Below are 15,881 nucleotides of genomic sequence, written 5' to 3'. Positions count from 1 at the left end.
CTTTTTTTTTAAAAAAAATACATTTTCCACAAATATCAAAATCGCATTGAAAATATGTCATTTTTTCAAAATGTCATGCAGCATTCATATTTCTAAGTGTGTTTTATTTAGCTGGGATTGAAGCAAAAAAATTTAGATTGTGAAGTTTGCAGAACCTATTCTAAGCTAGAATATATCAATGTGTGCAATATCACAACTGCAACAAACTTCTGCAACGGAATGAAACTCTGCTTTCAATAATATATTTGTCCACCAAGATAATATTTTACTGTTCTTTAGCACCACAAACAATATAAATATTAGTAACCAAGATCAGAAGGTTTGGGGAGAATGGTGGGGAAATCGTGATGATGAAAAAGGAAGACGGTAAGAGGAAAATGGGGGTTAATGGTAACTCATTATTAACATATTAGATATTGTTACAATGATACATTTTTCTACAACTGTGCAACCCTATTCTAAATGTTTCCTCAAAGATAAAGTCCAAGGAAGATGCAACAGAAAATATTCTTTTAGGAATCTTGTCAGCCGCCTCAACAGCAGCGTTCGACAGATAGTCACTCTAATCATAGCAGCCTAATTTCAGCCAGAATTGTGTAAATGACCAAAGTTTAAGCATTTTTAACACTTCTTTTTTTTTTTATTAATCTTGCCTCTTTCTTTTAGTTGTAGCTTTCTGAGACCTCAGATATCAGAGGCAATGCCAGATGTATTAGTATCATTTGGTTATCTTGTTATGACTAGTTAAGTGTGGGCCACAGGAAGTGTGTAACATGCTTCCTCTCAAGAACAGTTTTAGTTCAGTACATCAGGAGCATATGCATTAACATTTATTTTCAGACATGTACACGCTTCTCTTTTTTCTTTTTATACCCGGTCTACAGCGGTGTCCTTGGTAACAAGATAACAGAAAACTGCCTCCGAAAGTTGTAGGTAAACGACAACATCGGTCTAAATAAGTTTCAAACTGAGAATAGATTCATGCTCAACTGGTGGTTAAAGTGATCATTTACTCACCTGAAGCTGCCATAAACGATAAGAAGGATGGAGATCAGAAAGGTGGACACCTGACTGGAGTCAACTAGGGAGTATGCCCTAAAAACAAGAGAGAGACGTAAAAACAGGGTTATAATTCTAAGCAAAACAAGTAGGTATAAAAAAGGTAAAAAAGAGGAAAGAAAAAAGCTTGGAAGACCTTTTGAGAATAGTTTTTATACACGCAATTTACGCAAAATATTGCATTTAATTATCAATAATTCAATATTATAGCACAGACATTACTGTGTTTTAATAAGTGATAATATTTAACAATCTCACAGCTTGTTTTTTACCCTTATAAATACAGATAAATGTTAAAAACAAATGGGTCAACAAACAGCACCTTATTAGATTTGTACAGACATATTGCAATCCTCTCACTTTTTCGACTCAAAACTACTTCCTCCATCAGTGAACATGGTCTTTTGTAGTCTATAAATAAAATTTACTCAAACTGCAGTATTTTTAAACTATATATTCCTATGAACACAAATTTGTAGGAAAGAGCAAATAAATCATCAATTCATCTGCTAAACCCTTCAACTGAAACCCCTCAGTAAAGAATAATTCATTTAAGAACCGGAAATAAAGTTTAACAGATGAACTCGTATTGTGGTGAAACATAACAGACAACTTAAACATGACAAACCTAAAATAATATTTTTACATAAAGGAGATTATTCCCAAAGCCACGGGTGTAGTTAGAGCACATAGGGGAATTATAGGTGCCAACATGCATGCTGCAGAGACAGCAAGCGTAGCTTGTTGCTGACTTTTGTTATTGCTCAGACTTCATTTGTGGGTCATTTGAGCTGCACTGAAATCTGTCAATAAATGTTCTCACAGCTGAAATGCAACTAGCACGCCCAAACAATGAACCTTCTTAGTTGTGATTTCAAAGCCTGGTTTTCGTTACCCCTGGTTATTATTTATGCCGAGTTGAGTTGTTTAACAAATGCATCTCTAAACATATTTCATTCATTAGTTTTCCTTGATTAAATCTGCATTTTCATTTCATTACAGTTTTCCTTTAGGCAATTCCAGGAAAAAACAACAACAACAAATTCTTAGAAAACAGTAAGCGGGTGATTGTCCTTCCAGGAATTAGCAGTATGCAGTACTGTAAGTGTAAACTAACCTAGCTGCATAGTATTTCAGACAAAAGTTGTGTTATTCATTTTAATGGAACCAGGTCAGCAACCACAGACTTATTACGGAAGTAGGTTGGGTTATTACTCAAAAATAAATGCTAGATATATGTTTTTATACTAAAGCATAGTTCTGAATCTCCTCAAAATGTTTATTTCAAAAACTGAACACATTTCGGTTTCCAGTAATCATTGCATCCAACATACAGAATTGAGTCAACAGGATACAAGTGAAAAACAACGTGATAAAAATAGAAACGCAAACCTGTCTGCATTTTCTTAAAAGAATGTGATCCAGCAGGTTTAGAAATATAATGTGACACAATAAAACAATCTGAGGACACTCATCTTGGCTTTTAAAGGCTGCAAATTTCCTTTAACAAGCTTTGATGTGTATTTTGTACATTAGTGCAACTCGGAGCAAATGACTCAACAGTTGGGAAACAAGTGGAGAAATACTTTCATCATGGCAAGCTGAGGCTACTTAGAAAGAGATCTGGATGAGTTTGTAAAAATTTATTTCACGAAGTTCATTAGAATTTGTTCCATCCGGTTTAAACGATTCATTTATTAACTTAAAAATGTCTGCCTGCAAATCCTTTGATGATGCGGTTAGCCTACTCGTTTATGCAATTGGTTTAGTAATAAATGGGTTTAAAATGGACAATTATTTCAGTGATTTGCAAATATATCTGACAAAATTAAGACATTGTACATATTAAGGTTGCACCGATTGCAGTTTTTTGGCCGATCGTCGATTACCAATCTTGAAAAAGCCTGAGCTTAAAGTGTTCATGCCCCTTTGGACAACTACAAACTTTAGTTGAAATTTTATGATAGATCAGGCAAAAAGACATTATTAGAAAAGGGAAGGTAGTGATTTTAACAATTTTCCTTTACAATACAGAAAAAGAAAACCCAGGACAAGCAAATAGCGTTAGATGGCTCAGACTTGGGAAACAGACCATCTGTTCCCTATACTCATGGAGACCAAGGCAAACATGCAACAGGTCAGGGATGAAGCTGTGGATGAGTTTAAGGTAGGAATAAGTTATAAAACTATCAAAACTCTTAAAAAACTTCAAGCTTTGGATGTATTGAACAGGAGGTCTGTTCAAGACATCTGAAAATGGAAGTATAATACAGCAGCAAACCTGCCATGAGACATTTGTCCACACAAACTGAGTGGACAGATGTCCTGGCTTATTCAGAGAAGAAGCCAGGAGGGCTATGGTATCACTGGAGGAGCTACAGAGATCCACAGCACAAATGGCAGGATATGTTGATACAACAACCTAATTGCAGATGTGGAAGTGTGGCAACAAGGAAGCAAGAAGCCCCCTTTGCAATTTTATAACCATGAAGGGTTTCCTCCAGCAAACATGAGGAAAGTGGTTTTATGCTCATATGAGGCAAATCAGCTAAACAAAACACTGTGGTAGATACGGGGCAATTCTGAAATAAAACCTGTTGGAGGCTGCAAAAGATTGAAGAGGTGTTTGTACCACAAAAACATTGACAAATAATTTAGATCATAGCAACCATATTGTTGCTGTTACTGGAGTTAGAATCACTCCAGTAGCTCAAGCTCTGACTGAGCTTGAGCTACTTCGCTAAGAACAGCGGGCAACAAAATGCCAGACTTTCCAGATTTTAATTTCTAAAGAATATTGAAAGCCATTAATCATTTTTCCCATAATTCACAATTGTGCACTACCTTGTGTCAACATAACTTCCGTAACATGCTGCTTCATTGAAAAAATATACAGGCTGACATCATCTCAGGAAAATAAACAACCTCATAAGGTCACAATTTGCATATTGCACATAATACAGCCTACAATATATATTATCTGGTGCTGCATCAAAGGCTAGACAATAAAATAATATATATCACGATAGACAAGTGATCAATTTCAATAGATAATGCATCTGACTATAATTTCTAATAATATCAAGGAACTCCGATTCAGAACCGCACAGCATTCAAGGGAATGTAGGCATAGGAAAAACTTTAGCCGCTCTACCTCTGACGACCAGCTAAGCAAAGTTGGTGGCATCAACCAACTCACTCGCTCTGTGGTTACCTAGCAACAACCTGCTGAGTAACTTGCGCAGCGGCAGTTTCCGGTTTTGCCACCATGATTTATGACTACTTAAAAATAAACAATGGTGTGGAGAGGAAAGATCATGTCACTTTTCTTGCAGTTTTTCAGATATTTGAAACAAAAAAAAACTAATCATAATTATCAATATCAACCAATATGAAACACTTCTATTGCGATACGTTTTTCATATGTATTGTCCAGCCCTAGTTGCATCAAAGCTTTGACTCAACCTCAAAATGCGTACCATTTTCTAGGGCAAATTTACTATGGTACCTTGACATGTTTGAATTTAGCTACAAGGCACAAACTTGACTTCATTAGGCCAGATTCCTGCCCATGTAATTTGTAGTAGCTAAAAAAAAAAAAGAGTAGGTCTTAATTAAAAAAGTACTAACTTTCTCCCAAAGTTGACATTGGCACTAAAAGCTAAAAGAATAAATCTGATTTAAATAAATTCTTTCACCAAATGTATGTTTTGGTTCATCAGGGAGTATTTCTCTTGTCAGACGGTGAGCCAGACCAGTTCTAGCTTGAAAAACCGGTTATATGAAAATAAAATTGTTCACAAGCCACCAGAACAATGTAGCATCACAAATCCATTTGTCCAATACAGTGTATACTAGATTTAGGTAAATATCTGACAATACATAAAATCCTTTCATGCCAATGTGCATAATCATTTGTGTCTTCTTACCTAAAACTATTCCATGTCTTCCAAGCATTAAAACAGTGATTAAGAAAGTGACCTTGCTCTCCTGCATGCCGACATTAATTATGTCACAGACTCCCCGTCAACACAGCGGGCTGCTAGACAGCTAGTTTAATCCACCACAAGCCTCATTCATATTCTGGTACCGAACTGGTTTGTCTGAATTCTGTGCACAGAAGCCTGGAGAACATGAGTGAGATAGATGAATGGAACATTTAAAAACAAAATACAATCCGGGACTGTTGAGAGCTGGCCGACGGCCTAAAGTGCCATAAGACGGCCTTGTTCGCTGACGGACTAGGTTTTCAATAACAATTCCAAAACCGTCCTTCATCAAACCAGTTGCATGCATTACTCTTTAGCACTGAGGCACAGGTCAACATGCCACAAAGATGATTAAGTGGCATTCTCGGATCTGTTCTGATCCAGTTAGAAAATTCTGGATGAAAAATGATCAACCTTACAAACAAAAGTTGAATTTTATTCAACAGATTTCGGTTTAGTTTTGAAACCTTGAACTTTAAAGCATGAACATACATTTACTAATCAAATCTATCTTCATATTAGTAGACAGCCACTGAGCGAAAGTATGATCAAACTAAAAATAAATGGCAGGGTGTTAAAATAAAACTTGCAGCTTTGAACTAAACATAGTGTCATAATATTTAGACCTCATTATTCTCATCATGCATAACAACTTTTGCTTCTTCTCCTGTTTCTGTAGTGTTTTTTTAAACGCATCTCATCCGCCAATGTAATAGCAATTGCAAATTTTGTGTGTTAAGAGTGACGGGTGCCAGCTGCTGCTTTTTAAATCACATGACATAAACTATACTAAAGTTCAAGATTGGGAACAGCAGAAACATTTTAGATGACCTGGCCTATCATTGGTCAGTCACTTATATTGGCAAAAGTTGGCTATCAATTGAAACAACTAATAAAAATACAATTATTTTTGGTTCCATTACTTGGAGCATCCCAGGTAATCCTCCACTAATGCAGCAGCATTCAATTTTAAAACTAGTTAAAGATACACAACTATCAGTGGATAATAATTGTTTTTTTTTAGTCTTGGAACATGGTTTAAATTCTTAAAAGCGGCTCGACATGAGTGTTTATTCGTCCAAAAATGGATAAAAATGGAAGTCTGCTTTTCACTTCACTAGTTTAAATAACTACATTTAAATAACACATCCAAATGTTATTTGGTTACTTAAAACTTAAAAAACATAGTTGTTATTTAGGGTAGATTTCTACCTTAGTAACATATTTTGGCTCTGCTCCCTGCAATGGAAACAACAGGCGTAGAAAAACACCCCCAGCAAAGGTTCTTGAAGTGGAAACATACCTTTAACGACTGACATATATGTTTATTTTCTGATCCATGTATAACTTGTAATAAGTTCAATATGTCAAAATTATCAACTGTGGCTGTTGTTGCTCCTTGTGTAACTTGTGTTTTTTATTATAGTTTATTTAACTAGATTATTTGTGGTAAAACAATGTGTTCTCTATTGCAGAAGGGCAGAAACATTCTCAAGAATTAAAGCTCCTCCATAAAATTGAGCATGTCCTTATTAACATTAGTGAGCCAACATGAATGCATCTCTTTTGTAAGACTCATGAAAGACATGTGGAATGAAATCCTTGTAGAGTAGAAACACATCCACCCCCAAAATCTATAAATGTATTAGGAACATTTTGAAGAAAAAAAAAAAAACTCCATCTTGTAAGTAAGCTTTGTAAGTAAGATTTGAAACTGAATAATCTTCTTTTTAAGTAAAACAAAAACAGCATCTCCAAGCATTTTTAAACCAAAACTGTTGAGCAACACTGGAATCTTTCAAAATGTCCTCTTGGGGAAACTTCTGCAATTATGTTAATTTATTGCCAATTTAGCAAAAGCAAACCTCTGAAGTAGCCTGTACTGGGACGATGAGTGTCAACAGTGTCTACAGATCAAACAATTTTGCTTGGTGTCCCTAGATAAGTGGACATATTTAGTGACGCAACCCTAGCTTCCTCTTTAAAATTGCACTTGTTCATGTGAACCCACACACACAAAAAAAACAAAACAGAAATAGCTCCTCATTGCAGAAGGACCTAAAAATCTGTCCTTTTTTAACCATATTTAGAACTGTTATTTCAGCTCCAACATATAGTCTATATTAATAGAAAACATATTCAGTACCATTTCACCCTTGTTACTACGGGTTGTAGTAACAAGTAGGGTTGTTACAATACTAAAAATTCAAATATCAAAAAACACTCCATACTCAACACAATTTTTTTATATTGGAGCAACATTTTTTAAAGGTGCAAGGTTGTTTTTAGTTAAGAGCAAAATGTATGATTAATAACAATATGACAAAATTGTTAAATTCCTTATTTAGGGCAAAGCCAATAAGTCAGGGAGAATTCATTTAAAATTGTCACTTCCATGCTTGGCAAAACAGCAAACATGACTAACTTTAAGAGTTAATTACCTTTAAATATGTACTTCTGATTTAGTTGTGAAATTATTTTATTTCATCTGCTTGTCTTTGGTGCCACTGCGTGTCTTAATTTTTCTGCCAATTTGTTGCTAAAACGTTGAGGGATAAAGTAACACTCTACTAACATAAATTGTGTTTTTTAAAAAAACATGGATCTGCTGCATACAAGATATATTATTACAGCATAAACTGTAGCTATCTAATCTTTTTTAGATAACTAGTGTTATCTTTAAAAAAAAAAAAAAAAAAAGAGTACCTTTCAAAGTTCTTGTAATATTTTAAAGCAGCCTTTTGTGCTATTAGAACAAGATAATAGAGCACATTCTTTCTCGCAATACTTTCAGAACAAACTGAAGTCACAAACTTTTTATTTCATTTCATTGAGCACCACCTTCATCATCAGTCAAAACCCTTTTAAGCAAATGGCCAAGGGCCAGGAAAGACCAGGGTAGAAGTACATACACAATTCATACAAGGCTTAAATTGTGTCCAAATTAATATTTCAAACATAACTCATCTTAAGATTAGATACATTACTTGAGTGAAAACAAAATGCAATTTTTAAATCAAAATTTTTCAACTAACTTTATTGATTTAGGTTATATCCTATAAAATCCAGAAATCACCTAAAAAGAACCTGACTGGTGACAACATGTGACACAAAGTCAGAAGCATCTACCAACTTAGGAAAGGGTCTTAAAAAAAAAAAATCAAAATAACTATCAAGTTGAAGTAGAAAAAACATTAAACCATTTTAAACCTTTTCAGGAGTAATCAGCATCCAAAGAACTCAATTGTCTAAATTGTGACGAGCCCAAAAAAACCTTTGGGAAGATATCTTGGTGACTGGAAAAACAGAAATCAAGCTTTTGTAAAAAGGCGTTTGTCCACTTATTTTTACTCCAGAAAAAGGTCACAATAACAATAAAAAATGGCGGCAGTAGTGGGACTGTCTAGGGGAGCTTTGCTCTTCAGGATCTCTTGCATCTATTATTAATTTCCTGGCACCTGATTCTAGTTGTTACAGTTACTAGAATGGGTGGTAGGATACCAGGAAGTTAGTAAAGTAGCACAAAGAAACTGAAGGAGGACACTGTCTCTTGTACTGCTGGTGAATTGTTGTTTATTATGGCAATAAATTCCAACTTATGTCTAAAACCCCATAAACTGACAATATTGTAAGGATTGCTATTTAGTTTTCTCCACTGTTGACTGCATGAGATATTATTTGTTCAAATATGTGATTAAATCCAGTTGCTTTGTGCAGTTTAGTGATAAAAAAGGAAATCACACTTCTTTATGTAACTAGTGTTATGAAGAAGCCTACTTTAAAGTGTTTTGAGACCAGTATTTGTGTTTGTGGTGAATTGCCATCCAAGACTATAAAAGATGCTGTAAATACCCATTTATCATTACTTTTATCATTCTCACAATAAGTACCGTAAATATATAAATAAAAATATCAGATTTTAAGTTCATATAGCCAATCCCTATGAACTGGCAAACAACGAGAGGCAGCTTTAAATTAAAACATTAATGGTTATCAAAAAACTAAATACATTGTCAAGAAAAAAAGCTGTCATAAACCATTTCTTAGCTAAAATTGTCCAATTAAGTGGAGCAGAGTAGGTGACAATTGCCAGGCCCAACTTTGTTGCACTTGTTGAAATTTGCTTTGTGCCATTTTTCTGAACATAATGGCACAAATGTTGCTAAAGATAAATAATAATAAACTAATGTTCGTACTAGTTTTGCCTGGACAAAAGTATATTTACATCTTCACTGATGAGTTGGTTCATGTCAGCGCACTTTAAAAAATGTGAAATAAAAAACAACCAAAGAAACTGTTAGAACCAGACACAAACAGAGCTATAATAGTTTATAGTAAATTTGAAGTGTGTGAATAAATACTAACGTCGAAGCATGTTGCAGAACTAACTCTACGGCAATTGCCCTTTGTCATGTGCACACAGATGCATCAAAACTGATCAAGGAAAAATATTACAACCTCCTCTGTCACTGAAAGTGCTCTTTGCACACTGATACGATGTGAGCTTGATTCAGGAAAATTACTCTATTAAAAAATATGAGAAACAGTTTGGGCAGAGTTTTCAGGCCAAGTGCAAAATACAAAGTGTGCAGATATCTGTTTTTCCTTCACATGCTCTTGTGTTTACCATCTACAACATGAGGAAGTGCCACTCTCTAAATGTTACCTAAAATGTGATGGGTAAGAAGTCTAAGCTCTCAGAGTATGCAGTTTTGACAGCTGCAGAGACAAAGGAGAGGAAGAGAAACTAGATGAGGTTTAATGCAAAAAGCTGTAATGCAAAAGGCTTGGGAGTTTTATACTTTTTGCTATAAAAAGCTGCTGAAAGTTATTCACTGTACCTGACCTTGTTTTGAATAAAACAGCTTTAAATGTTAAGTACAGCTCTTTAACATGGGAATAAAATTGACTGTTTCTCACATATATAGCAGCTATATTCCCAGGAAGCCTAAATGTACTCCAACATAAAAAATATTTCACAGTTGTAAAAAAATTTTTGCAATTCATCCGTTTCTGTTCTTTCAAACCAATAATGGCATCCCATCATTGTGCTCAATTTAAAGAATTTAGTACGCAACATTAACATTTTCTTCAGTCTGTAAGAAGAGGCATGCCACAGCATAAAGTGTGTACAAGTATTTTTTTTAAGACATCAGAAGCACAAGGTTACAATTATTAGCCAAATATCTGGCACAGGCAGACATTAGCTGCTCCGTTTTTAGGAAGTGAGAAGAGAGAAAATGCAGGAGTTGAAATAAAAAATGCATCAGACCGTTTAATTGGGGGGAAAGTATTCAGTTGATGATTTATGTATAATCAAAACACCACCTACTGACCAACTAATAGATCTGTCACCAACATGAACATTTATAAAGGATTATTTTGCATACAAGTTATTTTCCTCAATATCAGATTGGGATTTGAAGCATTATTGTATTTAACTGTGACTATTCAGCTATTACTCTGACAAATTACCTCCTTCAAGTAATTGGACACTCAATCATTTTTCATGTGGCTTAAAAATAAAAATGCTTGGAGCAAATTTATGGTGTTTAGTTCAGCAACTGAATCAGTGATGCTGAAATATCAGTAAATGCTTAGCGGCCTGATACTGGAAATTAATTTCCAGTATTGAAAATTGATACTGGAAATTAATTTCCAGTATCAGGAAAGTTAACTTATTACTACTTTTAAAATGTGTAACAAGAAAGGTGTGCTAATTTTTTTTAAAAACTAAATGGAACTAGAGGTTTGACAGATTCATTCACAATTGTTTTGAGTTGTTTTTCTACGAAGAGATTGAGACTGGTTAATGTTTTATTCTGTCTATATTGTAGAATTATTATAAAATTGCTGATGGATGTTTAACAACAATGCACAAAGGATTTTATGACACTGAAATAAAAGTAGCATACTGTCAGACTGATAGTTACACCCACCCCAACTTGTAGTTGGAAATCTCTTTTTATAATTTAAGCAACAGATGGATTAGTTTATGATCCTCTCACAGCACATAAGCCACTGCACAATAAAACAACATTTAGAATTTATTTTTTTGAAAATGAGGGGTGAAAAATAGTTATTTGAATTGAGTGCAGTTTTTGTTTTATTTATCTGAAACCAGATAATGTTTTAGCACATTTGTGTGTCAGTTCTGACCCCTGTGCATCTTTTTGTGAAACCTTCTCGAAAATGACATCTACAAAATGAATTTAATAAATCTCGGAAGCTTTCAGGTTTATTCAAATAGTTCTAGTATGAAATAAAAATGTATGACTCCAGAGAATACTCTAGAGGTCTAAAAAGTGACACTTATGTTAATGAATGACAACACATCAAGATGTCACAAAATTAAAAATGGGAGTATAAAACATTTCCACCTATAAAAAAAGGCAATTTATGATGTGAATAATCCTTTAAAAGTAGAAATCTAACTTTTCCCAGAGACCACCGGTCAAATCGGATGAGTGACACGTCCATCCACCATCATAGCAAATAGAATCCAAAAATTACCTAGCCTAGACAACTCCACAATAACAACAGGGCTTTACGCATTTTCCGGAAAGCAAGGGAATGAGTCAGAGTTTTCTACACGGTTATCCAACATGGATCAAGATCATAAAATAGCAAAGGAAAGATTGAGTTTGTTTTTGTCTTTGTGAAATAAGCCTATTTCTTTCTGTTCTTCAGCTGCTGATTCACTGAGTTTTTTTATGTAGGGTGGTGATGCCTATTCCGTTAGAAAGAGCAGAGCTTGAGCTTTAATTTAAGAAGTAGTTTGTGTGTTCTTCTGGGTATGAGTCTGTAGCTCCCGTTAGCATTTCTTTCATTTAGCTACTTAGTATTGGAAGTAGGTCTTGTTGAGGTTGAAAATGTTGTTTCTGTCATTTAGATGAGCCTCTTCCCATAACAAGGATATGCAATATGAAAATATTGGTCGATGTATAACATGTGTTTGCATTGGTTTTGTTGGTGGAAACGCTGCTGCCCACAAGTACCAGGGGCGCTCGGGACGTAGAAGTTAATACTGAAAGTAGAGCGAAACACACATCCTGACCTGGAGCCACAATCAATCTGACACTATGTATATTTTCAGAATACAGCCCAACTGCAATGAGGATAAGAGTATCGCAATGGAGATCAATCCCACTCATATGAGTTAGCAGTAGATTTCTGTGTGATGTAGAAGATACATCTTTTTACGTTCAAAGCTTAACTCACAATGTTAAATAAGTTCAGCAGCTCAAATGGAGATTTTGGTCAATACTATTAGAAAAATCATTGTCAAGTATTTGAATTAGATTAGAATATTTGCTTAAGATTTTCTTACATTTTTTTTTTACCAGGCCAATGGATCAAAACAAGAGAAGTGAATAGGTATTCTTGCAGCAAATGTGTATATTAGAATTAACAATTCTTTCCAAATAAGACCATAATGGCAGAATATTGCTGACCTACTATAAATTATTCATAATAGCTAAACCAGCAGTCTGAAATTCATCCTCCACTGTCACTGCCCTGCAACTTTTGGATGCATCTTTGCTCTAACACACCTGAATCAAATGAATCATTAATGACAAGGCCTTTGCAAAATTTGCTGACATGAGAAGGAGATAATTCTGCGTTTTAAATTAGGTTTGTTGGAGTCAGGAGGCATCCCAAAGTTGCAGACCCTGATCTAAAGCACGACAAAGTACACATCAAAACGTGTGTTTTGGCATCTATGTCACATCTCAGGCCCTAGTTACTGTGATGCTAATTAGAAGATGACAGCTAATATTGTATTAGAGACCTCTGTTTGAAAATGTAAAGCCAAAGAGAAGGATGTTGATATGCATAGGTGTTAAGACATTCATGAAAAGATAACTTGTTGTTATCATATTGACGTTTAGTTCCTTTCCTTTTTAAACAGGACACATTCTAGAAGATCAAGCATTAAAATAAAATAAAATAGTTTCAACAAACTTGTTGAATGAGAAGACCAATGTACTGATGGAAATACGCATTTTAGACAAACTAAATGAGAGGTCAGTGGACTGTGCTAACAGTGGAAGTTGTATTTGTTATTCAATCAAGCTAGCTTCAAATTAACAAATTATCCCTCAATCAGATTTGACTGATGATCAGCAGAACAAACACTGAATAACAAGATGGATTTTCTGTGGGCTCTGTTCATTCCATGCATCCAAACTTAGAAGTTTGAACTTTTTTACTGTATTTATACACATGTTCAATACAAATAACACAGTCTAACTGCTTTCACAACAAAATGCAGCAATTATTCCTACAGCTCCTAAAATACTGATTATTATTCATTTCCATTTTGATACACATACTTGGACAAATAATAAAAACAAACAAACAAAAAAAACCTCACTGTAAATTAGGACTTTTTTTTAAGCGCTTAATGTACAAAATATGATCCTGTTTCCTTTAGGTAACTGTAGAATTACACAATAATTCAAAATATATCATCATCCCAAATTTGGTAAGTGCTTTACTGATATCACAAAGGACTGTTTGCAATATTTATTGGCAAATAAATCCCAGGAACTGAGTCTAACAAGTTGATCATTAAGGCTGTCTGACCGGGCAACTAATCAGTAACAGGATGCTCAACATACATGTCAAATGTATTTATAAAACAATATTGCCAAAGTATGACCGATAGGTAATACTCCTGTTACCACAATACCTGTGTTTTTTGCAGCCAGAAATATTTTAAGTTGGTTAAATGCGTATTTTTTGTGAGTGAAGAAACTGTGTTGCACCCTTTCAGCCATCTGACTGGCAGTTTTCAGCTAGAGATAGGAGTGGGTAGGATTCCTACAGCATTCCTCTATGCTAGCCAGATACACTTTCTCCGGCATGTTTTTAAAATACTGTTAACCCATACATAAATACAGTAGGGTGGACGAACATTGTGGATTTAGAAACGGCAACTTTTTAAAACCCTGGTTTATTTGCTACTTTGAATGGCCTGAAACATAGGGTCAACTGATGCAGTCCACCTAGTCTGTGTGCAAGTATTTTTTAAAGTAAGGAAGTTATTGTTGTTAATTTAGTCTATTTTTAACGGTATTTGATGGTCACACCAAGAAAAAGTATACCGACATTCCGTGAGAGGCTATGGCAAAACAAGTCCTGTCTGGTAAAGACATGTCTCTTTCTCCCTTGTTTACTGGAAGGGATGATACTAAGACTTAACCCTTGTAACAATTAAATCGACAATCGACTACGCCTTTACAAAGCAGTCATTTTCATTCATGGAGACCAACGCTCTCTTTTGCTCAAGTCACTAAATCTACACTTCCCATAACATTGGCAGTCATTACAACAAACAACTGACTGAGGACGTATTTTGTTAAAAAGCTGAATAATAGACTATTTATTATGAGCAGGGGTGTGACATAATAGAGAAACTGGTATTTTTCTGTTACGACTGCGATGCTAGTTTAGCATAACCTTTGTTATTGTGAGCTGTGGCTCGACGACAAAATGCTACCCAGCTAATATGCTAGTATGTTGGCACGGCTAGCCTAAACTGTGTCGCTGGAGAGCCTCCATTTATTGAACGGAAATGCGATTTTCGTGCAGCGATTTGTTCTGTAATGAAATAAAAAGCCACACATAAAACTATCAAACCCTAACATTATACAACATAGCTAGCTCTTCAATTCGCTTTCAATAGCATCACTCGATTTGACCGCAGCTGAATAAAGTTAGCATAGCATTAGCCACCACTAGCTAGCCAGATGTAGATAAATGTGTCTATATATGTATGAATTTGGTTTCTACGCTTTCACAAAGGCTACTAAAACAGCTGAAGTGGCAAAACAAGTATTTATGCAGAATGACAGGAGTTTGGTTCGTTTGCTTTTTGACACAGTGTTGTCAGAGTTGGCAGTAGCAGCAGCTAATGTTAGGCAGCCGCTACTAATCGGTAGCGCAACGCCTGTGCGCACTCACCAGGATGAGTAGCCTTGCTCCGCCATATCGCCGAAAACAGTGGGTTCCGTGGCTGTGGCTAACACAGATTCAGGTCCCGGTGTCAGCCCGCTGGGACCGGGGAGCGAGGGGTCTCTGCTTTTCCTTCACAATCCGACGTCTTAGTAGTTACTTTTAGGTGACAACATGATGATACATCCCGGCGGCAGCTAGTAATTACTAGCTGAATTTCATGCAATTGAGATGAAAATGATGGTTTGCTATCGTTAGGTGAACAAGACAAAGCACCCCGAGGAAAAAAAAAACACACACACAGATGTTATTTTCGTCGGTCTCGCTAGGGTCCTGCCGTCACCTCAGCCGAGATGGCTCGGTCTGCAACGATGTTACACCCACTGTAGATCCATATTCTGCGCGATGTATCCAGAACAAATTCGGATATTCCTTGAGTCTGCAGCCCGAGCTGATATGGAAGACGCTCAGCTTTGTTTTCTATAGCGAGTCCGCGGGAACGCGCACTGTCGCCCTGCTGTAGAGGTTTACCAGTGGGACGAGCACTGAAACGCTCTCATGCACTGAAAACGATTGCAATTATTTCCTTTCATCTGACAGCATTGCAGCCTGTCATGCACACCTCCCACTGAATCCTGAACATTGCCTCAATAGTAAAAATGAATTAATGCATGAATGAATTTAATAATTAATCATTCCTTTCTAAGATATTGTGACGTATACAAAAATACCAAACATAATTTGGCTATTAAAAATTGGTTATATTTTTAAAATGTACATCTAAAAGTTAAAATGTTAAATCCACTTGGTCCATTTTGTGACAACAGTGAAGAGAGACAGACCACTAGTGTTATTTTTATAGCCTGTTGATTA

At 35.4% G+C, this 15,881-nt stretch overlaps 1 protein-coding gene across 1 annotated transcript in view; it reads right to left on the bottom strand.

Moving 5' to 3' along the window:
* The window catches only part of sppl3 (signal peptide peptidase 3), a 28,969-nt gene extending 13,432 nt beyond the window's left edge, over positions 1 to 15,537 (bottom strand). Inside the window, exons 1-2 of the mRNA XM_032569813.1 lie at positions 15,018 to 15,537; positions 1,018 to 1,095 (exon numbers count right to left, since the gene is read on the bottom strand). Coding sequence (XP_032425704.1) covers positions 1,018 to 1,095; positions 15,018 to 15,043 — 104 coding nt within the window. The 5' untranslated portion in view covers positions 15,044 to 15,537. The remainder of the gene's footprint in view (positions 1 to 1,017; positions 1,096 to 15,017) is intronic.
* Between the last annotated feature and the right edge of the window lie 344 nt (positions 15,538 to 15,881).

This window comes from Xiphophorus hellerii, chromosome 8, assembly GCF_003331165.1.
Source record: "Xiphophorus hellerii strain 12219 chromosome 8, Xiphophorus_hellerii-4.1, whole genome shotgun sequence".
NCBI classification, from domain to species: domain Eukaryota; kingdom Metazoa; phylum Chordata; class Actinopteri; order Cyprinodontiformes; family Poeciliidae; genus Xiphophorus; species Xiphophorus hellerii.
This window is presented reverse-complemented; position numbering and strand designations above follow the sequence as displayed.